Source organism: Apostichopus japonicus, chromosome 14 (assembly GCF_037975245.1).
Source record: "Apostichopus japonicus isolate 1M-3 chromosome 14, ASM3797524v1, whole genome shotgun sequence".
In the NCBI taxonomy this organism is placed as follows: domain Eukaryota; kingdom Metazoa; phylum Echinodermata; class Holothuroidea; order Aspidochirotida; family Stichopodidae; genus Apostichopus; species Apostichopus japonicus.
This window is the reverse complement of record NC_092574.1, coordinates 1395514-1423091: the sequence shown is the minus strand read 5'-3', so window position 1 is coordinate 1423091 and position 27578 is coordinate 1395514. Positions and strand designations below refer to the sequence as shown.

The 27578-nt window shown below is 37.2% G+C and overlaps 1 protein-coding gene across 15 annotated transcripts in view; it reads right to left on the bottom strand.

Moving 5' to 3' along the window:
• Positions 1 to 7838: 7838 nt before the first annotated feature.
• The window catches only part of LOC139979520 (BRISC complex subunit Abraxas 2-like), a 35238-nt gene continuing 15498 nt past the window's right edge, over positions 7839 to 27578 (bottom strand). For 5 of the 15 annotated variants that reach the window (XR_011797198.1, XR_011797193.1, XR_011797196.1 and 2 more), the window contains exons 2-9: positions 25916 to 26147; positions 24897 to 25045; positions 24012 to 24098; positions 21932 to 22165; positions 19872 to 19998; positions 11663 to 11794; positions 9419 to 9575; positions 7844 to 8496 (exon numbers count right to left, since the gene is read on the bottom strand). Coding sequence is in view for 3 of the 15 variants with exons in the window: in XM_071990417.1 (XP_071846518.1) it covers positions 8368 to 8496; positions 10308 to 10392; positions 11663 to 11794; positions 19872 to 19918 (393 nt within the window). In the remaining 12 variants the exon portion in view is untranslated. Of the gene's footprint in view, positions 8497 to 9418; positions 9576 to 10307; positions 10393 to 11662; positions 11795 to 19847; positions 19999 to 20551; positions 20608 to 21931; positions 22166 to 24011; positions 24099 to 24896; positions 25046 to 25915; positions 26148 to 27578 lie in introns of all 15 variants that reach the window. The other 10 variants (XM_071990417.1, XR_011797194.1, XR_011797189.1 and 7 more) reach the window with 10 other exon arrangements.

Below are 27578 nucleotides of genomic sequence, written 5' to 3'. Positions count from 1 at the left end.
AATGCTCTGTCTGGGGTTCGAACCGGAGACATGGAGTTTGTCTGTCTCTCCAGTCCAGAGCACTACCAACTGCGCCACAAGAACTGTTGAGAAATAATGCTCGTTTCTAATATTTAAACTTCAAAGTCCAGAATGGAATCAGTAAAAGAGCAAAAATATAAAATGCTCTGTCTGGGGTTCGAACCGGAGACATGGAGTTTGTCTGCCTCTCCAGTCCAGAGCACTACCAACTGCGCCACTAGAACTGTTGAGAATTAATGCTCGTTTCTAATATTTAAACTTCAAAGTCCAGAATGGAATCAGTAAAAGAGCAAAAATATAAAATGCTCTGTCTGGGGTTCGAACCGGAGACATGGAGTTTGTCTGTCTCTCCAGTCCAGAGCACGACCAACTGCGCCACTAGAACTGTTGAGAATTAATGCTCGTTTCTGATATTTAAACTTCAAAGTCCAGAATGGAATCAGTAAAGAGCAAAAATATAAAATGCTCTGTCTGGGGTTCGAACCGGAGACATGGAGTTTGTCTGTCTCTCCAGCCCAGAGCACTACCAACTGCGCCACAAGAACTGTTGAGATTTAATACTCGTTTCTAATATTTAATCTTCACAACATTAGAAGGCAAATAAATAGAAAATCAAATGCATCCTCTGGTGTTTGAATTCAAGACAAGGAGTATGTCTCTTTTTTTTCAGTTTATTGACAATTTCATTGTACAAAACAATAATAAATATGCAAAATTATACAACATAACAACTTCGCCACAGTAACTGTTAATTGAGAAATGATAGGCTTTTCTAATATTTTAACTGCAAAATGAGGAAAAGAAATACCAAAACAATACATCCTTTGGGAGCTGAATTCTAGACAGAGAGTTTGTCTTACTTTATAAGTACATAACACTAACCACTGTAACTGTTTAGAAATAATTATTAGTTATTTGATTTGATTTATTTTGTTTTTTCACGTGCAAATATACAATGTGAAAGGAAGTCTTCTATAAAGCATACAATAGCTTAACAATGTAGAAGACTGGTCAGAAAAGCATTATTTGGACAATTGCTTCCCATCTAGCAAAAACATATCCCTAACAAACAGTAAACCGGCGTCGTAAAAGCTTTTTGTCATAAACAATGGTATTATCAATTCTAATAAAATTATTAGGGATTTGCACACCCTGTTTCCGATGGTTTCTTAAAGGTAGCTAAGCTTACTCAAAACCATACACATTTGTCCAATGAAGGTATTTTTAAATACAGGAAATATCCTGGTCATGAAAATTATTATTAAAAAGCAACTCTTTACCGGACGGCGACAGAGAGGAATGAAATAAAAGAGCTTCCAATACCCCGTGTTGGCATTATTACAATAACGCTTGACCCAAGAGGTTTTGAGAGCACCAACAAAGCTGTGAACATATATTATTTTTAAACCCCCCTTTTCAATGGGGTTATACATAGTAATTTTCCTTATTTTATCAGTTTTCCCGTTCGAAATAAATCAAAAATGGTACTTTGGATCTTATCAATAAAATCTTTTGGAGGGCTAGGCAGATTCCTTTGGGACCACGTATCTCCCGCACGGAAGCAGATATGGACCTGGGAGTTGCAAATTTGGGCTCCTGAGCATCGGTTACCCCCTGTTACGTCATTTGGGCGAAATCGATTTTGGATCGATTTTTGGTCAGTTTTGGCAAAACTGTAAATCAGGTTTTTTGCCCCCCATGCCCCCACACAACACCCAATTTCAAAATAAACTTCAGATTCGTAATCAGCGTGTCGCGAACTACCAGAAAAGATACACATTTATCGCTTTTGCGACAAAAAAAAATTTTCACCTCAAAGAAAAGTAAGACCGAAAAACTTTTACGACGAACAAAGGTTATCAAACCTTTTGTTGTCCCTAAAAGTTTTTCGGTTTTCTATTGTTCCTCTGAAGTTGCAAACTGAGCGAAATAAGTGTCATACGAGGGTGCTCGACGCATCTTGCCAGTGATACGTGATTTCAAAGCAGTCAAATCAAACCTTTGTTTGTCATCTTGAGTTTTATCTTGACATTTATGAATAAATGGGTCAATTTTGGCAAACAAACTGCAAGAGGTACGTACCCCTTACGGTTTTTTTTAGGTGGAAAAACTTTTTGTCGCAAAGGCGATAAATGGGGCAAAAAAACCCCCTGATATATGATTTATGAAAAAAATAGAAATCATAGGCCTCTAAACAACAAGACTTTCCCGGTCAGATAATTACACGAAATTTGTGTATAACAAAGACAAGGGTGTCTTCTACTCCACGTCTTATTTCAATGTTGATGGGTGTTTCAGGAGAGGACAAGAGAGGGGGCTGAAAAGAGGGGTTTGTCAAAATTGTGCACTTACAAAGAATACGTATTTCTATCGGGTCTTTTGCAGTGTCGGAGCTAGGGGTATTGGTCGAGGGGGCGAGGATGGTCTGTAGGGGCGCTTTCGACACTAAGCGGAGCGCCCCACGGGTTGGCGCGGAGCGTACAGAAATTTTTGAATAAAGATGCTCCCTAGATCGCCGGAAAGACCCTTTCCGGGCCTTGCTAATATGCAGATAAATGAAGAATAAATAGGTGTCATCGCAAAAAAAATGTGACAAATGTCAATAGGTAGATGAGAGCGCATTAAAAACGTCAATAATCGCATATAAATAAAAAGTGGTAAAAAGCTGAAAAGGGCGCCAGCAGTCCATTTGAGTCCGTCAGGGGGGGGGGGGCATCCGCCCCCTGACTGTATGGACGCTCCGCCACTGCCAGATAGACCACCCCAACCCCCTCCCCTTCCATGGTACGCCATTTGACGCAAGAATAACACACCCTCAATGCAACCTATAGCTAATGGACACTTTCGTGGTATGATTATAGTCCCCCAAATGAGCCCATATCCACCGATATAATAATAAAAAAGTTCTAATAAAAATAAATATAAATAAATAAACTCCTAGTAAATGCCCACCACATTATTTTTTCTGAAAAAGGCAAGTCTCTCTTAGAAATATGTCATAAATACAACTTAACGATAATTAACCAAAATACCAAACCTAGGATGAACCCAATAAACAATATTACAGAACTACTTGACTGCATATAACCTCAAATCACCTCGCAACTAAAACACATTCGATACAAATCCTAGAAGATGACTAAATCAGTGACCATTTTCCACTCCTTTTTGAGCTAGACATAAACCTCAACTGCATACCAAATAACGAATTGACGTATAATTACAATAAAACAGACTCCCCAAATACAACAACCAAAACAACGAGCTAAATTACATCGACAATTACTGTGACAGCGTTGCCCATCATATCTTCTATACTTTCAAAAGACACTGTCCCTTAAAAACAAAACAGAAAACTAAATAAGAATATTCTTACACTCATGAAACTCAGACGTCGCCTACGTAGAACTTATATCATCTCCCGATTTAATCATTAATGATAAAAACCCGAAACACTTTTGGAAAATTAAAAAAAAAATCATTAACCCCATTACAAACCAAAATAACGAATTAACGTATAATTACAATAAAACAGACTGGACATCATTTAAAAAGGAACTCGTAACAAATTACACTTTCCCCAATTACTACAACAACAAGCTAAATTACATCGGCATATATTGTGACAGCATTGCCCAACATATCTTTAATACCTTCAAACAACACTGCCCCTTAAAAACAAAACAGAAATCCAAAACTAAATAGGAATATTCTTACACTAATTAACTCAGACGTCACCTACATAGAACCTATATGATCTTCCCAGATCCAACTCTAAAAACCCAAATTAACCAACTTAAAAAACAAGTAAATATAGAGAAATATTAGCGGTCGACCAAAAACAAGTCCAAAACAAATGCAATTCAATCATTAATGACAAAAACCCAAAACACTTTTGGAAAAATTTAAAAAATATCATTAACCCATTACAACCCCAAACACAGGTAATACAGACCAATGCCTTAGAGATAAAGTACTGTAGGTAACCTGATCACAAAAACTCAAGACCAAATAAAGCTTATTGAATCGTACTTGAAAACTTTATTCAATATCTACGATGGCCCCCCCCCCCATACGATATCAGCTGTAAACACGAAATAGACCGTACAATTATCAGTAATGCAACCAGCTCTAACACCAACCCATTAGGATATCTCAACAAAAACATCCCTCTGCTCAATAAAATAGATATAAACAATTGGTATAGTGCCACTAAACATGCATCCTCCACTGGTCCTGACAACATAAATGACCAACTTAAAACTGCTTAAAAACTCCCCTCCGATATTCATTAACTCTCCTATTTTCCACTATTTAACGAACTCCTTAGACTGGGTTATTTCCCAACCCCATGGAAATCCGCCAAAAAGATTTTAATACCGAAACTAAGTAAAAACTGCACCAAAATTCAAGTCTCCTCCCAGCCTTAGGTAAGATTTTCGAAAGAATTATATATAACCGCACCAGAGCCCACCTAGAGCAAATTAATCACCTTTCCCCGTATCAATCGGGCTAATTCCGCGCACACAAATCTACAATAAACCAAACTTTCTGCTTATCTTATTTTTTTAGCCTCTGAAGAAGATCCTGCTAGGATCGAAACTTTTACACATTCTATTACACAGGCTCTCTAGTGGATAAGCAGTTTGCTAACAGTTTTATTATTTTCATTCTGCTTATCTTTTAGGCAGAACAAAGGTTTGAGAATCCTTTGTAGTTCTAAAAGTTTTTTCCGGTTTCTATTGTTCCTCTGAAGTTGCAAATTGACCAAAAAAAGAGGCCGATAGAGAGCGCTCGACGCATCTTGTCAGTCATACGTGATTTCAAAGCAGTCAAATCAAACCTTTCTTATTCATAAATGTTCTCCAGTTTTACGGTGTTGTTTCCTCGGAAACTGTATGCTAAGCGACAGAAGTGTTCAATGTTTTAATCATAATTTTTTCTTCAAAAATGGAACGGAGGGTGATAAAATACTGCCTGATACTGTTGTTTTAACTGGTTGTTGTATATTAATAGTTTTCAACCGCTCCGCGACATGAGCTATGCAGATTCAGGAAACGTTGCCTTGACCATTACTTTAGCAACTAGGCAATCAAAAGAATTAAGATCTTTTAAGGACTCAAAAATGTAGAATTTATATTCCAAAATGTTTCAATACCCAGAGAGAACAGTCTTCCTATGTGATATAAAGACATACAGATGCTCTATGTATGAGCACATGGACATATTCTTTGATAAATTTGAGCAAGAAAAGCAGCTCTGCCACCCCTTTAATAATTAATGAGTTACATGACATTGTTTTATTTTCACTATGAAACATTTTCACAAGTTACTGCCAAACCTAGAGTCATGTAGTATAAATCACTGAAAATAATGCCAATTTTGAGACCATTTGAAATATGAATTTCAATAAAGGTGCCACGTTTTGAGTTATCCTGTTTACATGTACAGCATTTTGAACATCACCCTCCGTTCCATTTTGAAGAAAAAAATAGCATTATTTCTCAACAGTTGCTGTGACGCAGTGGTTAGCAAGGGCGTAGGAACCGGGGGGCTGGATCTAACTGCGCCAAAGTTCAATACAGGGAACTTGAAAATGTAGCTATTGGTCAAGACAAATTGGTGGGGACACGGTATATCATGTCCCCGCTACTGAAAAAGTTGATGGGGACGCGTCCCGCTGTCCGCACCAGGATCTGCGACCATGGATGGAAGGCTGTTAAACCTGGAACGCCATTTTTATGCTCACTTATATGATGTGATATCTGCTGTTTGCTTAACAAATTCGAATAATTAAAATGAGACTGAAATAAATAACTTTGATCTGTTTATTGTGCAATTCCCCACATTCTTTTCATTTCGAAAGACGCACAGTTTCAAGTTCAGTACACTGAAGGTTTCGATTCTCTATCTGCCTTCAGTTTAGGTAAGATCTTGGGATATTCATCCCTAGATATCGCTGGATATTGCTAGAAATCCATACAGCAGTGTTAATTCTTGGGATTTTTCGGGCCTGATCTTGGGAAATTGCAAAATCGGGAGTGGTTACACTCCATTTAGGTCAGTGCACGTATGGCAAGCCGTTTTAACATTTACCTCGCAATTCGACTTAAGTCGAATACATTTCACTTAAGTGGAATTCAATTTCACTTTAGTGAAAAACCATTCCACTTAAGCATAATTGTATTTTACTTAAGCTGAATTCATCAACTTGTCACTGCATCTTACTTAAGCTAAATCTATTTCACTTAATGGAATTGTATTTCACTTAAATGGAAATGCATTTCACTTAAGTGGAATTGTATTCTACTTAAGTGGAATACAATTCCACTTAAGTGGAATGTCCTGTCTATTTCACTTAAGTGGAATACAATTCCACTTAAGTGGAAATGCATTCCACTTAAGTGAAATGTGATTGGAGAGTCTGTTCCACTTAAGTGGAATGCGATTGGCTAGTACATTCAACACCAAACTTTGCCCATGCCTTTGCGCGCCATTATAAACAACTTGCCGCGATACGTGTACGTACGTGGTGTCGATAGGTGCACAATGAATATCGGCTGTCCATCGGGATCCAGCTAGCACTTAACATCCGTGCAAGGAGTGTACGTACGTACCTGACCTGGTACCTGACGAATACCATTACCAAAATAAAGCCATGGCAAATACTTTACAAGTGGTTGGAGCTACAGCCGAAAACGCATTGACAAGGGCAAGAGAACGTATTACTTTTTTGGGATTTTGGATTGAATCTTTTATTTCGTCAAAAGCTTCACTATCTAGAAAGTTACGAATTCTGCCTATGTTACTTAAACAAGATGTAAGTCGCCTCTGTTGTGCATCATACTGATTGTTCCCCTGTGCAAGTGAGGAAACAACACTTCGAATTGTGTCTCTAACAACAACAATTATTTGATCGCATTCCAGCAATGTTAGATGTGAATGATTAGCCATAGCAATGATGTACACCTGCAACGAGGATCGACTACATCATCATATGTGATGAGCAATTGAATGCGTTACGATGAACATTACCCTAAATTGTATTTATATATAAGCCACATATCAACATTTCCACTTAAGTGGAATTGTATTTTACTTAAGCAGAATAGAATTCCACTTAAGTGAAATTGACGCCCAAAAGATATTATTCCACTTAAGTGAAATTGTATTCCACTTAAGTGGAATTGTATTTCACTTAAGTGGAAATGCATTTCACTTAAGTGGAATTGTATTCCACTTAAGTGAAATAGATGGGCTATTTAGCTTAAGTGAAATGTTATTCCACTTAAGTGGAAATGTATTCCACTTAAGTGGAATGCATTTCCACTAAAGTGAAATACAATTCCACTTAAGTGGGAGGTATTTCCACTTAAGTGAAATAGAAATGTCCATTTCCACGTAAGTTAAATAGAATTCTACTTAAGGGAAAAAACGGTATTTTTAGGTGCAGGGCAGAGATGGTCTTATGGTATTGCAGAAGTATTCAAGACTATGCATGAAATAAAGATAGATTTCCCCAGATAAAAATTCTGCCAAACTGTTCCTTAAAATTTAGGAAAGCAGTTTTTCAAGTGTTTTAAGTACAGCTTTCATAACAGTGTTCTCCATTTTATCTCTTGCTATTTCAAGGAAAAAAAACTGCATATCTCAGTGCTTCAATATTTACACACATGGTAATACAAAAAAAAATAGTAGAAAAGCTTACATATATATATAGTTCATATATATATACAGTTTATATATATATATACAGTTTATATATATATATATATATATATATATATATATACAGTTTATATATATATATATATATATATATATATATATATATATACAGTTTATATATATATACACATATAGATAGGGAGTACTCTATTCGATTAAGCCCAAAAGGGTTTCTTAGTTGACTTCCTTTCACATTTTTTACTTATTTGTACTTATATTGTCTTGTTCACCTTGTAATACTATGTGATGAAACAAATAATAATAATAAATATATCTTTTAACAAGCTGCAACATCGGTGGCTCAAAAAGTTTGTGATCCTGAAAGTTCGAGACCAGCAGGACTGTAGCTGGATCGAATCACTTTTCGATTCTTCTTCAACTTTAGTTCTAATTCTAATCCCTTCGGGGGAAACTTCCATCGGCTTGTCTCTTTGGATTGATGAAGCGTTCGGCACGTCGCTTCCAGAATTGGAACATCTTTTCTGTCTTCTTCTGCCTTCAGGAAGTTATCGTCTTGTAAGCCTTTCCTGATCTGGTAAGAGTTAGACCATAATTTACTCGGAGGTGAGATGGAGGCTTTCATGTCCATAATGAGACTAGAGTAGGGATCTGAATCGGCTACAGGGGCTTGGGATTCCAATTTATTGTCTCTGTCTGATGTTTCGTCATCTTCCCAAGTCTCTTCCAAATTAAAGTCTTCTGGAAGTCTCTCGGGGAGCTGTTCCATGGTGGACACCATAGGTGGTTCTGTCCATAAATGAGTATGAAAGAAAATTACTAGATAGGAATACACAAGCCATGTAGACGAAAGTACTGTACTCTGCGTGTAGATCATGCATGTTACATTTGAAGACTCGAATGAGTCAAAGATAGCCAATAATTTTAAAGGCATAAACGTATTGCTTTGGGTGATGGGAGGGGGTGGGGGATTAACACTTTCTTGGTGGGAGGGGGTCAGAGCCACAGACAGAGATGTAAGAACATTTAATGATTTCCCTAACTTATGTAATGTCAGAAATGTCAATTTTTTTTCATTTATAGTAAAATGTAGTAAAATACTAGTAAAATGTCTAAGTATTGTTGTATCAACTACAGTAGTTACAGAATATTATTATAAAATATAAAAAAAAAAGTGTAAAAAAAAAAGTTTTTGATTGCAATAGATTTACAAGCTATATTAGAATCGAAAGACATGAAGGAAAAATTCATAAAAAAGATGACTTTAGAAACAAAGTTTAACAAACCTCAGTTAATTTGTTGTGAACGGTTGAAAATTAGCGCTATCAGACCAGGCTGGATTTTTTATGCCACTTTACGACCCATTAATTTGCCGAGGTTCATCGGTTTAGAGTGACAAGACTATTTAGTCTAATACTTTAACCATTTAGCTCAGTTCCTCAGATCCAACACAAAATCACAAAAAGAGATTTACCTGTCTCAAATGACATGTTCACAGTGGAAGTACAAATTTGTCAACTTTTGGATAGATGATGTTTAATTTTCATTCAATGGGTGCAAGAGTGTTGTTGTTTTAATATCAAGTTAAAGGAACATGCTTTGGTTGAGTGAGTTATAAGAATTTATGTAAAGCAAAGGGTTAAACATTAACATTAAAGCCCGTACTAGAAGAGCTGATAACATCATCAAGTTAGCCTTTAAAGGAACATACCGGAGGTTTAGCATATTTTAACGGTGAATAGCTTGAAACTGGATCAGCAGTGCGTGAGTGTAAAATCTCAAATTAACCTTGTTCTGGTGGACTGCAACATTCAGCCTACATTTGTCATTTAGGTAGATACTGAAGAAGTGACGGATATGAAGTCTTGCTGTCGAGGAAGGAAACATTTCTTTTACAATTTTATTAATTCTCATTCTCATTTCATTATCTGACAATAACACGGATGGAGAAATTGTACTACATCTCAAACCTGCCCATAATCAGAAAGCAAAGCCAGAATATTAAAGTGGAGGGTGGAGTGGAGGCAATAAGTAAGTGTTTACTATTTTGAATACATGTGCTGAAAGTTTCTCCAGTTTGTTTATCATTATATTGATGATAATACTAGAGTTTCTGTTAATGGAAAAAAAAATGCCCAATATCTTTGCACTTGTGTAGCAAGTCAGTCAATTTCATAGCAAGATTCTCTCCGGTAAATGGAGCAACAAAATTCGGAGTGGGTTTAGTGGTACTGGATATGTGTTTTGGTGGGGTTACAGACAAAATCTAAGAGATGGGGTGCCATCCCTGGCTGCATCCAAAACAGTACTATACTAAGTAACTGGGTGTTAATTTACACATAAATAACAGGTCTTTAATTGAGATGGAGAACAACACACAATAACTGCAATGTTCCTAAATATTCCACTAAGACCCACTCCCCCCCCCCCTCCCATCCTCCCAGACCAATTCTCTCCTAGTCTCATTACATGTAGGGTTTCCAGAAACTAACATGTTAGGACAGCCCTTGAACAAAGCAATTAAACTTACATTAAACTAATGAAAGTATACTTAAATTGACAGTTGAATGGTCCATTAATTAATAGTTTTTTCATCTCACCTTCATTCTGCCATGGATTGCTTCATTAGTCATCTTAATTCCTTGCATACCTTGAAGGTAGCCATCTTTATCAATCATATCTTTCCTGAAACTTTCCTAATAAACTCCCTTGTTATGGGATCTTAGCATTTATTACGATTAAAACATAAGACAAGATGGCAATCTATGGTACTCATCTCTTTTATGATGGAATGGATCTACAATGAACTTTGACCTTGACCCTAAACAACTGCATAAGTTCTAATTTAAAATTTGTCCCATTATAGTCTACATATTTTGTGGTTTAATGACTTTTTCCAAATACTGACAAGCAGAAAATGGCTACACTTTCTGGGTATTTGACCTTTCACCTATGACATTTAGCCAATCACCAAAGATCAAGTTTACAGTACATGGTCAGGCGCCTACCCACCAAGTTTGAACCTGATCGGACTAACAGTCTAGGACACACTCTTTTGCACAATTTAGACCAATTTTAACTTTAACTTAATTGACCAGTTAACTACAACCCTAAACAGCTAAATCTGTCTTGTTTTAAACTTTGTCTCTTCATTCTCTACATATAATGTGGTTTAATGCCTTTGTCTAACAAATTGGCATGCAGAAAATAGCTAAAAACCAATTTTTAGATTTCTTGACCTTCGATCACGCAGGCATGAGTTAACATGGTCAGGCACCCACCCACCAAGCTTGAACTTGACAGGAATTTGGGTCTAGGAATTTGCAACATACTTAAGTTTGCTCACTCACTCACTCACTCACTATCAAACATACACACATCCACCCACCTGCCCACCCACGCACACTTACTCACTCACTCACATTTCTGATGTGGGGTGAAGTACAATATCTCATCTCCCTATACATTATTACATGAAGGGAGTTGAGATCAAAACAAACTCAACACAAAGTCACAAACAATTCTGCTTTACAGCAAGAAATAGATAGTGGTCTACTTTAAAATGCACTGTGCAGTTTTCAGTACAGTTAACTGTTTAGAGTGTTAATTTAAAAATCATACCGTTACAAGCAGCTTATTTTAGCCGCCCACCCCTCCTCCACTCACACCCACCCCAAATCGACTTCTATTTACCTTCCCAATCCTTTACAACTTGAGATAGTTTAAAATGTTGTTACCAAGACACATCGTTACCTTTCAACCAGTTACATTTATGGTAAGTAAACATTCAGTTTGGGATTATCCAATAACTTGTCTCAATAAAGTACATTGCATTTACTTTTCCAGTCAGTTTCTTATTTTTGAATTGTTTTACAAAAGAATAAATCATAGATAATATGTTGCCAGCTGACAAAACCTTGCTTAAAATAAAACATGTTTAGAGAGTGAAACTTACTTATGACTGGTTAAAATGTCCCTGTAACTATCGCTAACACTGGACTCCGTGTTCAGAGATGAGCCATGCTTGTACTCGGACTGAGCCGTATCTCCTAAATTTTCTATAGCGACCTCTTGTGGGGAGAATAAACTGCAGCAGAAGATGAAAGAAAAGAGAACCAACAATGTAGACAGACAGAGGGTGAAAGAAGAAAAAACAAAACACACTCAATGAATGTAAGAATATGTACGTCAGGAAGCATGTCGATGGCAAAATACCTCTTGCGGTAATGAGCTTAAAAATCATTGATCACCGACAGCAACAACTGCGGTATGCCCTTTAACCCTTATAATGCCTTAGGTTCCCTCTTGATCATCCTACAACTTTATCATTTAAGTCATGGCTCTAAGACTGTCCAAAACTCCAGCGAAATTTGCGCCAAGAGCCAGTAAATATTGAGCAGCTGCAGGAAATGTTAAGGTTTTGATATACAGTTTTCAAAAAACCACTGAAAAAAAAGTTGCTCTTAAAATGCTGTCAATTCTACATGTTTTTTCTCACTCTGGAAACCATGCCCCTTGGTGCCTTTTCACAAGTATATGTAAATAGCCTTGTTTTCCTACTAAAACTACAAAGTTGCCGTAGTGCCCCTGCCATCTCAATGAAAATCAAAGACAATTTCTAATTCTCTCCCTCAAAATAGTGGCTGTGCCCCTCTGGATTCTTAATGAGAGTACATTAATAAACTGGGTACTTAGGTAAAAACTGCAATTGCTGATTTAAGGCATCAAACTGCATTAAATAAAAGCTTTCAATATACAAATATTTCTGCATCCTACCCTGTTGGTTTCTGTTACAGCTTATTGCTGCTCCATTTACTGATACTGTTTATTTAATAAACTACTTATTACCGACTTTTGTTTTCCAAAATATTCTATTTTGATTATTCTCGTGTGCAATTACTCCACCATCATGTTAAACTACAGTAGTAGCAGTGTGGTCTAACAGCAGAGGGGTGAGAAAGGTAGGGATTTGGGACAGGTACAGTGACAGGACTCACAGGAGTAGGGATTGGGGAGTACAACAATTACAGCCCATCATATATGGAGGGACTACGCCTACCTGCGGAAAGCAATATGATCCTTGTCCAGAGGAAGGACAGATTTATACTCTAAACTTGACAACTTAGGGAAAAGGGCAGTAGAACATTTGAAAGAGCTATTTGCATTAGAAAATACAGGAATGTCTATGAAAACCTCCAAAATTCTGGAAGGAAACAACAGCTCCTGAAACCCTACTTCTCTTGTCCCTTGCATCATTGTCCCTGCACCCCCCCCCCCGTCCTTCACTGCAAATTTGTATATTTGTATTTGTATATTTATTTGTTTCATCACAATTTACAGTATGACGGGAAGTCTCCTATAAAGCCTGTAAGTTTTAACAAAGTAGGAGACTCCCCAAAAAGAAAAAAGAAAGAAAAACTTAAGAATAGAAAAAGAAAAGTTAATAGTAGCATCTACAATGATGAAATAATCGAATTGACTCTACTAGAAATTAATAATGTTAATAAGCGATCCTAACAATCTTTATAATGATCTTAATCGCAAACACACACAAGAATAAATCCATCAATAGTGAGAAATAATTACAGTTTGGAGATTCCTTTTGAATACAGAGTAAGAAGGCTTATTCTTAACATTATCCTGGAGATTATTCCACGTTTTTATAGCACGAATACGAGGGTTAAAAGAACTTAAAGTACTTCGTTGGGATAAAACATGGGCGTTATTACAATGGCGTGTTTGATGGTTGTGGATTAGTCTGTTACTATATATAAAATCTTTAAAAGCCTCGGGTAGCAATCCATTCCATGCTTTATATGCAAATGTTGCAAGCTGGACTCTTATAATATCATTTAGTTTTAATAAATTTAATCTTTTATATAATGGGCTAGTATGATCACGTGGTGCAGCATGTGATATATGGCGGATAGCTCTCTTCTGGAGGACACATAGGTGATTAAGATTTCTAGAATAGGTTCCTGACCAAATAGTCGTGCAATAAGTTAATTGGGGTAAAATCAGAGTTATATAGTGTTCTGAGTATATTTGGAGGTAAATAATGTTTTAATTTGCATATAATACCAGTATTTCTAGCCACTCTGTTACAGACTGCTGATATATGGTCACGCCACGAAAGTTTATTGTCTATGTGTACACCCAAGAACTTAGTGGTGTTAACCCGATTAATAATTTTATCATTCATGGTAATATTGTGATCCCATCTGAATGAGTGACTAGCATTAAACACCATATAATTAGTTTTTTCTATATTAAGAGATAATTTGTTTGCTGCAAACCAGCTGGAAAATTTAGTTAGTTCAGTAGAAACAGTTTTATGTGATGAGAGTAGATTTTGGGAATCGAAGAAAATATTTGTGTCGTCGGCAAATAATATTGTTTTAGCAATATCGGAGACATTAACGATATCATTGACATAAATTATAAATAGTAATGGACCTAGTATAGAACCCTGAGGAACTCCGCAAGCGATTTTAGCAAGTTCAGATTTAGAATTTTTATATAAAGTGTACTGGTATCTATTTGAAAGATAACTATCTAGCCAATTTAGGGTTGTTCCTCTGATACCATAAAAAAATAATTTACTTAGTAATATTTTGTGATCGATGGTGTCAAAAGCTTTGGATAGGTCGAGAAATACGCCTACACAGGTATTATTCTTATCAAGGCTATTATAAATATTGTTGACTGCATCTGCTAAAGCTAATTCTGTAGAATGGTCAGGACGAAATCCGTACTGCTCGTTATTAAGAATATTATATTTACATAGAAAACTGTATATACGATTAAACATTAATCGTTCAATAATTTTTGAAAAGACTGACAATAAAGATATAAAGATATAGACAATAAAGATATAAAGATATAATTCTCAAAATGACTGGGGTCTCCTTTTTTAAAGATCGGTTTTACCTTTGCTATTTTAAGCTTATCCGGAAAAATGCCGGTGTTAAAAGAAATATTGCAGAGATGAGTTAAAGGCTTTACAATGTATGGGATAACTTGTTTGATAATACCTGGCTTAAAGTCATCATAGCCTGCTGCTTTGTTTGGTTTCACATTTGTGTGAGCAACTTTTAAACCTTTTTCTACTGTTACTGGATAGTAAATATGGAATGGCATACCTTGTCATTATTATGTAAAAAATGTTCCGCTTTTAGTTTAATATTAATCTTACTAGCGAGGTTATAACCAAGATTTACAAAGTATTTGTTAAAGTTGCTAGCGATTTCATTATCATTGCTAATTTCGCAATCATCATTTTTAAATGTTGCTGGATATGAATCGCATGGACGCATGCACTAAAATGCTGCTATTTCTGCCACATACAGTAGCCGGATAGATTTATAACAATCGCAAAAAAACAAACACCACCTTTGTTCTTCTACTCCACCTTTTGACATTAAGTCAAATTCCCATATTAACATTAAAAAAAGATGCCTCCCAATAATAAAGTTGGTGTGATTGCCATCAGAAATGTTTGAAAGGATAATTTCTAATCAATATAGGGAGTTTTCAAGCCACAGCAGCGCAAAGTTTTGGTATTTTGGGGTCTAATCATTAAGTGTATTAAAACCATAAATTACCAGCATTTGTGAAAAGTACACCGTTGAGTCGGAAAATAAATGTGAGCAACCATTTCTTGTGAGATATAACGTGTGACGTTTGCGGAAACACATGTACCAAAAAATATCAGTTTTTTTTTTTACTCATTAAGTAAGATAAAGTAAGTGCTAGGTATTATTTTTTTCCAAGTTCGGATTTAAAGTTATCACTTTGACGTCTGCATGACTAGCAATACATATTTCAATGTTCAATTTGGAATATTTTACTCACATTCACAGCATATCAGCACACGCAGTCCAAGAGTTAACACATTAATGTCTTCATGAAAGCCATATGGTTCTGACACAACCAAACTTTTGCTGCGTTCTCTTGCGTGCCTTGCATTACCTCATTAATATGGACGTTTCTTGTTTGGTTATTCATCAAAGTCAGTCAACCATAGAGATGCAGCCTTCGAAGATTTGACTGATGGCTTTTGTATATGGAACGCCAAAAGGACCACAGTAGCATATACTACTACTAATGGCATGTACTTCTACTAATTTAAAGTGTGCTAATTTGACATGTACTACTACTAAATTGTCATGTACTACTACTACTAATTTGACATGTATTACTACTAATTTGACAGGTACTACTACTAATTTGGCATGTACTACTTCTACTAATTTGACATGTTCTAGGCCCACTCCTAATTTGACATCTACATCTACTACTATTAAATTCATGTGTGCTACACCTAACTTGACATGTACTACTACTGATATCAATACTATGGGGCGCCTTGCGTGACAAAACTATACGCCGAGTACATTGATTACTTCTCATATATATATATATATATATATATATGGTAGTTCGTGGAATAGCGACCCAAACTTTATTACAGATCAGTACGCCTGACGATTGCTGTACAACTACTTGTACAAGCGTGAAACTCTGAGTAGCAATGGACACTTAATAGTTTAACATTTATTACAATATATATATATATATATCAATATATATATATCATGCTCTACTTCGGTATTGAGCCCTCTCACCGTTGATAGTATTTTAGCTATATTTTATAGTTTGGCTCCTGAACCTCGGTTGAGCACTCTAACTACTAACAGCAGTACATGTTTTTACAGCTTAGTATGGAACGATACAACATGAACTATTCGGACAAGAACATTCCTTTGCCATCAACTAGAGAATACTTGAAAAGACTGCTAGAGATGACAGAGAAGCTGATAAACGGATGCGATGGAGAGCATTATTTATCCTGGCCGACACTGACACCGATGCGGAAACGAGTGACACCAGCCGTGACGAGGACAACACCGCCACCACCGATGCATACGGGCTAAAATCGAGATGCTCCCCACCACAAATCCTGGAGTTGGTCTTGTTTGAGTCGATATGCTGGAAATGGTCGAGAACATTAAGTTCAAGGAAGTGACGGAGAAGTTCCTGTCTGACCTAAAGAAGGACGTAGAAAACATCACATCCTCTAAAGAAATCTTCATAGAGGCAGACAAAACCAGGAACATGTACAAGATGGACCCTGCCGAATATGGTGAGTTGCTAACTGAAAACATATCTCAGAAACACTAATATGCGGACCGCAACACCGCCACCGAAATAGACAATGAATACACAAGACTAGCTGACAAATTAAAAATAGGTAACCGAATAAATAAACCTGGACCCAAAACGGCTTTCGTGACAATCAAGGACCACAAAGAAAATTTTCAAAATAACACAAAATGCATGCTAATACACAACAAAACCTGAAATGGGACTAGTGAGCAAGGCCATGCTTGACTGCATAAATGCAGACATACCACAAGCGTACTGGAATGGTTTAACAATTTACAGGAAAAGAGCGGTCTCTCCTTTCTGGTCTTCGATATTGTTGATTTTTACCCTTCGATAAGAAAGAATCTCATACACAAATGTCTAGCATATGGGCCAAAGCATACACCAGAATCAGTGATACTGAATACAAGACTATCATGCACCCAAGGTGATCTCTCCTTCACGATCACAAGGGCAAGAGTTGGGAGAAGAGAGACACAGGTAACCAATTCAATGTCTCCATGGGTGCATTTGACAAAGCGGAAGTTTGTAAATTGGTGGGACTATTCATTTTGAATGAACTGGAGAAAAACCCCGACATCATTAGTTTGGGACTATACAGGGACGATTGGCTAGCAGTAATGAGGTCATGCTTAGGCAGTAAAGCAGACAGAATACGAAAAGCCCTAATCAAGATTTTCCATACATGTGGACTAAAAATCACTGTCCAAACAAACTTGAAAACAGTCAACTTCCTTGACGTCACTTTGAACATGAATACCGGCCCTACAGAAAACCAAACAACGAACCAATCTACATAAGCCAACACTTGAACCACCCGCCCGCAATAATAAAGAACATACCGCCAGCCATCGAAAGAACAGTCTCTGGTCTATCATCTAACCAGGACGCATTCAAGAAAGCAGCACCCACCTACAATCATGCCCTCCGGTCAGCTGGATACAACTATACTATCAAATACCAAAACAAGGAAAACGAAAACACCAAACAGAACAAGAAATGCAGATCAAGAAAAATCACATGGTACAACCCCCCCGTACAGCAAAAACGTAAAGACCAACTTTGCGGCGGACTTCCTAAAACTCATCGACAAGCAATTCCCACAGACCAACAAGCTACACAAAATCTTCAAAAGATCAACAGTCAATATAAGTTACAGCTGTATGAGAAACATGCAACAGATCACCAAGTCACACAACTTAAAGGTCATGAAAGAAACGAGCCAAACCCCCCAGGAAAAGACATGCAACTGCCGAGAAGTAGAGTTGCCCACTACGCGGCAACTGCTTAGTTAATGACGACATTTACAAAGCCTCCGTCACGTCATGAACCGACAACGCGTCATACATAGGCCTCGCGAGCGGAGAATTTAAGAAGATATACAACAACCACACCAAATCATTCCAACATGACCGATATAAGAAAGAAACGGAACTCTCTAAACACATCTGGCAACTCAAGGAGAAAAAAGCTGAATATTCAATACACTGGGAAATTGTGTCACAGTCCAATACGCACAACCGGCAGTCTGGTCTATGCAATCTTTGCAAGAAAAGCTCCAAATTACCACCCTCAAAGGCAACACGCTCAACTAGAGAAGTGAGCTCATCTCTACCTGTAGACATGGCAACAGACACAAAAGGAAACCACCCAGCCGTGTCAAACCCAAATGGTAGTTCGTGGAATAGCGACCCATACTTTATTACGGATCAGTACGCCTGACGATCGCTGTACAACAATATATATATATATATATACAAACAATATATATATCTATAATATATATATATAAATATATAATAGATAAATATATGTATCTATAATATATCTATATATATATATATAGATATATATATATGTTGAGACTAGTGGAACACTAGTAGTTGTAACTCTGAGTTTCATGCTTTTCACGCGTTTAGCGATCGTCAGACAACAAAAGTTGTCTGACGATCGCTAAACGCGTGAAACTCCGAGTTACAACTACTAGTGTTCCACTAGTCTCAACATATATTTCGCTTTGTCCACCGGACATAGAGCACTCTGCGCCAAGATAGACGCCAACCAACCAACTCTAGATATATATATAGATATATACAGTATATATATATATATATATATATACAAGTAATGCCGTATTATATTCAGATTACTCATACACCTCGTGTATATAGGTTATGCATGACATATTTGCATAACATATATTTATATATAGTAACTAATGTATATGTTACTATCATCATTAAATATAATTTTGTTCGGCATGGCTTTCAGTATGATGTTGTGACGTTCGGCAAGCTCATAAACATATATATATTATAAATATTAGACACTGGTTTTTGTTAGTAGGAGTATACAAATGTATGGACCGGACGGCTGTCAGCAGTGCACGAGGAAGCACATACAAATCACTTTCACCCACATAGGGCCCCGCTAGTAACGCAGTAAATACACATGATGTTGAGGAATCTGCACACAACTATTAAATCAGCATCTTTACAATCGTAAGCGAATATGATTTTTTTGTCTCTGGTTGAAAGGTTAGCAGAGCTCGTCGCAAAGCAAGTTTTGCAGATCGTCAGGAAAAATTAGTTTCAAGGTTGAGCCTGAACTTAAGAAGTGTTCTTAGTGATGTGAACTTAAGAAAGTTTCTAGTTAGGCTCACTTTACTGTTAGTTGGGCCCACTAATAGTATCTGTCAAATGCAAATCTGTCAAAAATTAGTTTCAAGGTTGAGCCTGAACTTAAGAAGTGTTCTTAGTGAAGTGAACTTAAGAAAGTTACTAGTTAGGCTCACTTTACTGTTAGTTGGGCCCACTAATAGTATCTGTCAAATGCAAGTCGGGATTTGAGATCCAGCGTAACGTTAAAAAAATTGATTGCAGCGTACTGAAACCGCTCCTCAAGATTATTTCAGATTTCAGAGAGCTGTTTGGCAATGATATCGTTTGAGTTTACAGTATTAAACTGTTTACCTATTTTAGCCATGTATATCCTACCATGTAGTCACACAGTGTCTGTATAATATGTCTTCTTTCTCTGTCATTAGGCATTCTTTCTGCTTTTAGTCTTCCCTCAAGCACTAGTAGCAGCCTTGGAATTTTGAACTTCTTTGGCCATTTATTCCTATTTTGATAGAAAACAAACAAAACACACTGTTGATTCTTCATAGTTTCAACTTATCAAATATAGTTTCTGTGATTCAACTAATGACATTATATGCTGACCAAATGATTGTAAAATAAAAGTACCAAAATGTTATTAAATTGTTTGTTAACAGGTGTTGGACTTCTGAAAATGTTTATGATTCTTATGCGGTCAAATAAAATGTCCTACACATAGACACACAATATTGCTCAACCAATTGCTGAATACTAGTCGGCATGATAAAAGGGTCTGTGGTAGTATACACCTATTAAATGCCCCAATACACACTAAATCAAAAACTAATGTGATCCCTTAATCTCTATTTAGCTCTCACATGCTAAATGCAACCAATAACTGGATAGCTGACAAGTTGGCCATTCATAGCACCCTCAATGTTCTATATCATAACCTTGAGATTGTTTGTTTACTATGAGAGACTGAAGTTTTCCTCACTTGTAAACAAACCTCTTTGCTCAGCAGAAATCAATTTTTGTATGTTGTTCCAGGGAGGCCTAAATTGGTCTAAACTTACCTCAACTGACCAAATTTTTGTATCACTTGTACTCTCTTTCATGCTCCTTAACATCCCTGCCAAGAAAACACCAGACCCTAATTGATAACATATCAAGAAATTCGTTCTCCTGTTGCTTTTTCTGAATGAGAACACTTGTGGTGGATTGATGTAAATGCTAATAGGAGTATGCCATCTTAACTAACAATTGATATTTTTAGACTCCACATTAAACCTCTTTTAATGATTGTTTGAGAAGTTGTGACTTACACCCAGGGACATGGCTAGACTGGGGGGGGGGTGTCTCACCCCCCCGAACTTGATAAAACTGACGATTAAAGGAAAATTGGAGTGCGACAGCTGGAATTTCCGACTGTCGCACTACAGTTTATCTAGGCCTATTCATATATTCCTGTGATTGTGAATGACCTAAAAATTGAAAAATTTCGGTCAAAATTGGCCTTTAATCAGTCATAATTACCACGTTTGCCTTGCCATTTTAAGATATTGTATCTCGCGATTCTTATACTCCACCACACAAAACTTGGTGTGATTTTGAATACTCCAAAAAAATGCCTAATAGAACTACCGTCATAGGCGTAGGGGCCCAATATGATTTGGGGGGCTGTAACGACTTGCCCGAAAAATATATCCAAAATTGTTCGCGTTTTGTGCGCGTTACACATGTCAATGTGCATATCATATAGGCATGCACCGGTTTTTACATGTGTTATTACCCTTCCATATTGGTTCGAATTATTGGGGAAGTCGATACAATATTTGTGGTAATAATAATATCAGTTTAACCATTGAAAAACGCATTGCAAATTATCTTTCTTTCAGTAGGTAAAACACATTTGGTTGGGGGAGGCAAATAACTTTGTGAAGTGAGTGCCAGTGGGCCAAATGTATCGGAAAAAAGTTCAGAACAAAAGTGCAGTCAGTCGCGAAAGACGCCACTGAATAGGTCACTAGGAAATTGTTATATTTTAATGGGTATGTTTGGTAGGCGTGCAACAACCTTGAAGCCAGGTAACAGGTTCGGTTTTACAGCTCGTACAGCTGATGCCAACCGCACTGGTGACATGCCTACCCTTCTGATGCAGATGTTGCACCTATTCCTCTTGCAAACTTGCAACTAATAAACAAAGTTACGCGTTTTCCGACGTTTTGCATAACCGCATATTGACCTTCCATTCGTTTAAAAGAGAGTTTCAACGCATCGTTGAAAATTCCACGGAGGAAATGACTGAGATAACCAATCGTTAAAATTTGTTGAATTTCGATAAAAATTGGCGAATTTCGATAAAAAACAAAGAAATTCGTTTATTTTCTTTTTAACAAATTTCAAAGGGAGTTAAGCGAAATCAGTACTGTAAATGAAATACCTGAGACACCCACCTGCAGCAAACATTATGGTCCACTCAGTTTCAGACTTCCACTCAAAAAGCAGAGGTAGTCAATAATGCTTTCGAGGTGACCAATCCAAAACATAGCACCATATTATCAGGCATCAGTACAAGGACAACAGTGGAATACACATCACAAGATATGGGCCTGCCTGGAGAGTCCATAGCCAGGAAGATGGAAGCTATAGGATTAAAGGTGAGCTCAAATAGTCCATGTATCCAGACTCTGAAACAGATGCAAGGAAAACAACAGTATGATAGATTACATAAGAGAGACAGAGCATACAGAAGGAGGAGAGCACAACTCAGAGAGAGAAAGTACAAGCTACATGGTAGAACTAAAAACATAAACCAGTCCAGTGATTGATGACATATCAAAAAAGATGTTCTCCTGTTGCTTTTTTGTCACTTTTTCTGAAGGAGAACACTTGGTGCAGATTGATATAGAAGCTCATAGGAGTATGCCACCTTAAAGGAATTGTCTGGTGGAAGATTTGATACATTGTCCTTGTAGTTATTATTTTTCTCTTTCTAACCATGTAAAAATTGTCCCCATTTGACGTTTTCTTCTTGTAGAAATCTGGTTTTCAAATTCACCAGTTTCTCACCAAAAGTACCGTTTGTTCGAACGCTTCAATATGGTGATTGACGTAGTGCTTGCAAATAGACAAAACAGGCGACTTGGAAGTTAGCACTCCAATATCCGCAGCAAATAAACTCACACGTAAGCACATTGGATTGTCTAATATATATAACGTACACACTCGCGAACGTATATCCTACGATGCTCAGTTGGTGTACTTGCATAGCGTTGCACATAGTACACTCACACTCAAACCACAGTTCATAAACTGTTCTTCGAAATCGCTGAAATAAAATTCACGGATCAAATTAACAGTAAAAGGAAACTTGAAAAGTATTCGTTACACCGAAAGATGAAACTTGGCGAAATCGATGTCAGAGCAGAATGTAGCACCGAGAAGCTTAGGCTTCGAAGAACTGACCAATTGTAAACGTTAGAGTAGCCTATACACGCGAACATTCTTCGCGTTGGAGCTGGATAGCGCGATGTATAAACAACGAAGAGTCTGCTGTTAAAATTTATCTTGTGTTACACAAAGACCACGAAACCACCAATCTACTACATATATGGCGGCTTAAGGAGTTTTTTAAATCATATCTAATTTATAAAAAATTTCACCGGAATTATGGAAGAAATTTATCGAAATCGTTGTCAGAGCAGAATGTAGCACTGAGAAGCTTAGGCTTCGCATAACTGTCCAATTGTCAACGTTTGAGTATAGCCTACATGCGAACATCCTTCGCGTTGGAGCTGGATAGCGCGATGTATAGCCTAAACAACGAAGAGTCTGCTGTTGAAATTTACCTTGTGTTACACAAAGACCACGGAACCACCGATCTAGTACATGGCGGCTTAAGGAGTTTTTGAAAACATATCTAATTTCTAAGAAATTTCACTGGAAATTAAGGAAGAAATTTATCTGTTTACAAATGCGGTTTTTGTTGTGATTACCGTATAGGTACTGTGCGGAGGGTGGGTTATGTCGCAATCTGCATTAGCATAGCTGACGTCACGTTCTGTACTGTTCAAATCATATTTGAAATGTCTATCCTTAATGATAAAAAATTTGTTTCTCTGTCAAACCCAACATTAGCATCCTCATACTTTGACAACATTTTTGGAAAATTATTTACTATTTTTTAAGGTAACTTCTTTGGGCCACCAGACAATCCTTTAAAGTAACAGTTGAGATATATAAACTCCACTTTAAACCTCTTTTTATCATAGTTTGAGAAGTTGTGACTTACACCATTTCTGTTTATCTCTGTCTATTGTGTGAATCTTCATATGGTGTCTCACACATGTTGTACAGTCTATATGAATAATACAGTACTGAACTTTAAACAAGTGAGTTCCCAATGGTTGACATATTCCCTAGTGTGATAAGAAGTCGTTCCATCAGCATGACAGGCATCTACTGAATGTCTAAATTGTTCTTGGGTCCACAGAATGTGTTTTAAGCACAGTCCCTCAGTTTGGTGCTACTTACCCCCTCTGGTGGAAACTTGACACAAGTTGGCCTTCTTCCCTCTGGAAATTTGATCATCTAGTAAAGCATTAGCACTTAGCTCTGGCCCTGAAACGAAAAAGAAAAATGTACTTGTTACTTTGGCACTGCTAAATTTCAAAGGTATTTTGTCAGATTTTGGTGCAAAAAGTACTTAGGAGAGCTATGTACTAGCTGTGATCAGATCTATAATGAGGGCGCTGTTCAAACAACATTCCAAAATAGTTGTAGTAGATCATATTGACTAGTTTCTCAGTGTAAGTCTTGTCTTGTATCATTTTCTATGTGCAGCTATTCAACTGCTTAGACTTCCAATAAATGCTTACAAACAAACTAGTGAATAGGTCACTGGAAAATTGCTATATTTTAAGGATAAAAACTGATTAGTATTTAGAAGAATGGGTAAAGGGAAAGGTATTATTTGGTAGGTGTGCAACAACCTTGAAGCCAGGTAACAGGTTTGGCTTAACAGCTCATACAGCTGTGCCAACCAGACTGCCTAGCCCTTCTGATTCAGATATGGCAACTATTTCCTCTTGCAAACCTGCTCATACAAGGCTCAGCATGGAAGAGTATATAGTAGTTAACTCAACTGGCAAGCTTGATCAAATGGCTCATAATTGCATTGTTAGTGTGCAGAATCTACAGGAAACAGTTTAGTAAATTTGCAAGTCTTATTAAGAGCCTATCACAGTGCAATGATGGCTCACTGAGAGACAAGCAATGGATGTGAGGACGTCCCTATATCGTTTTCTGGTATGAAAGAATTTGTGGGACTTGATTCTAAGGTTGTGTTTAGAATCACTCTGTAGCTATACAGACATAAGCTTTTGGCCACCTATAAAGTTTTAAACCAAAGTAGCAAACCTGGCAAGAAACCTTCAGAACTAAACATTGTATTGCGGTCAGGCTTGCATCAGATATCGATCAGTTCAAGTTCAGCTCGTAGATTGATCAGCAGCATCTCTCTTCCCAGTCCTGCTGTCAGGACACTACAAAAGTCAACCAATTTGGACCTACATGTAATAGAAGAAATTAATGAAAATGATATGTTGAAAAGGGGTGTATAGAGGAGACACTGCAACTGTGTGGCCTCTCAAAAGACTCCATTTTTTGCAGAAGATTGTCAATATATAATAACCCTCTGCTTAATAGAAAAGTAAGACTCCATTTGCTCCTGCAAGCCAATGCAGGATGTAATTGTTGAGAATGTCACCATGCATATATTTGTTATTGGTTACCATCACAGTAGCAAGTTCTACTTACTTGGTGGAATGAATAGAAGTAGGGGTCACAAGGTACAATGTCCAGGCCATGAGGTCTGTTCAGCAAAGATGCAAATGTCGGAGATGAACAGAATGGTGGAGAGATTTGTGCATCCAAATTACTTACTGGTGAGAACCCACTAAAGGTCAAGTGCCTCATAACTGATGCTGATGGCAAGGCATGTAAAGGGTTCACTGGTACAATGGCTGCAGCTACTCATTCTGAACAGAGAACCTGTTAGACCAAGTACACCTAAACAGGTCACTCCACAGAGCACTGACTAAAGCAGTACTCTCCTCTGATATGTTAACTGCAAAAACTAAGACTAAGAAGCAAAAGTACTTTGCAGAGGACTTGGCCTGCCCTGTATAGGCAGAGGTGACTACTTGCAGGAATTAAAGCCCTCAAATACGACCACTGCAAAGTTGTTCAGCTTTATCAACATGTTAAGACTGCCTTGAAAGTGCTACAATGGAAATCATTCACATTGCCCAAGCATTCATTTGTATGCAAGAGGGGCAGGAAGTACACGTTTCCATTCATGCCAAATGCTACAAAAGGTCCCTGCTAATATCCCACACTGACAGCAGGAAGCTAAACAAAATACCTGAGACACCCACCTGCAGCAAACGTTTATGGTCCACTCAGTTTCAGACTTCCACCCATAAAGCAGAGGTACTCAATAATGCTTTCGAGTTACCAATCCAAACATAGCACAAACATTTCACGCAACAGTCAGTACAGGGACCACAGTGCCACACACATCACAAATAATGGGCCTGGAGAGTCCATAGCCAGGAAGATGGAAACTACAGGATTAAAGGTGAGCTCAATAGTCCATGTATCCAGTCTCTGAAACAGATAGATGCAAAGAAAAAACAGTATGATAGATTATGTAAGAGAGGCAGAGCATACAGACGGAGGAGAGTACAACTCAGAGAGAGAGAGTACAAGCTACATGGTTAAACAAAAATAAAAAACCAGTCCAATCTAACATGCAAGACGTGCTGTTGCTACACTGCGAGATTCTGCTGATAGATGAGAAACCTCCACACATAGGCTGTTGTGGCATATGTGGAAGATGTCAAATGATTTGGTAATTAAAATTTGTTTTCTTTGCAAATCTTTGAAGAGCATTTGCAAGAATGTGGACCCTGATGGCTCTTCTCTTAGCTGCCAGGGATGGCTTTGTTACAATCACTGTTTTGTTTGACTCTACAACATACATTATGCGCATGACAATCCCTGTCAAAATAATCAGTGTCCATTTCTTGCATGATGAAGTAGCACTTGGACAAATGAAAAAAAAATACAACTGAACTCCCAACTATGAATGTAATGCTTTACATTAGATTCCTAGTTGGCTCCATCACAATTGTTCATCATAATATCTGCATTCCTAGACATAGGCCTATGTCCATTAACTACATGAGTTAAATTATCATCATTCAGCCACAAAGACTGCAAGGGACCTAGAATATTCACACACAAAATATTCCCACCAGCATTAAGTCCAAGACAAATTTGCTTTGGTGCCAACATATTCAACTATTGTCGGCAAAACTGAAGTTTCAGGGTGGTCCTCGCTAGCCATGTGGTCAATAACTTCAAAATGTTTGATTTTTTTTAAAAACTTTGTGAATGTTTGGACAATCCTTCAGATCAACCCAATTCAACTAAATTATTTTAAAAGGCTCAATCTCTTTCAATATCAAGAAGATTTGAGGCAAAAAGTGTCTTAAATTTAGTAGAAATTTCATGTAAAATTGTTCTGGGTAATTATGTACCTCCCCAATCTAATAATATGTATTGCATATGGACATATTGTAGATATTGATTTGACAAGTGGAAATTGGAAAATGAATCACTTATGTCAGCTCTATTTTCTGGAATATCAGAATCATTATCTTCACTACTGATGGGAATTAACATGCCTACATCATTCCTCATAGCTAGTTTTACCTATCTGTCAGTTGCTATGAACCCCTTTTCAGATGTTTCTAGAAAGGGTCAATTCTAATGTAACTCTCCTAACAACTGTTTAATTCCACATCTATAAGAATGGTTGTACTTATATAAGTGAATGAGGTGTAATGTTTCAAAAGTTTATTGTACCTTCAGGACTGTCCTGTATACATATGACATTTTGGGCAATTATATGAAAAATTCCAATTGTTTTCGGCCGTTCTACTTTTGTGAGAAACGGAACGTGAAGTGCAAACCTGCATTGCTGTACTGTAAAGCAAAGTGGTAATTAACAACCTGATTATGAGTAGGGCTCAC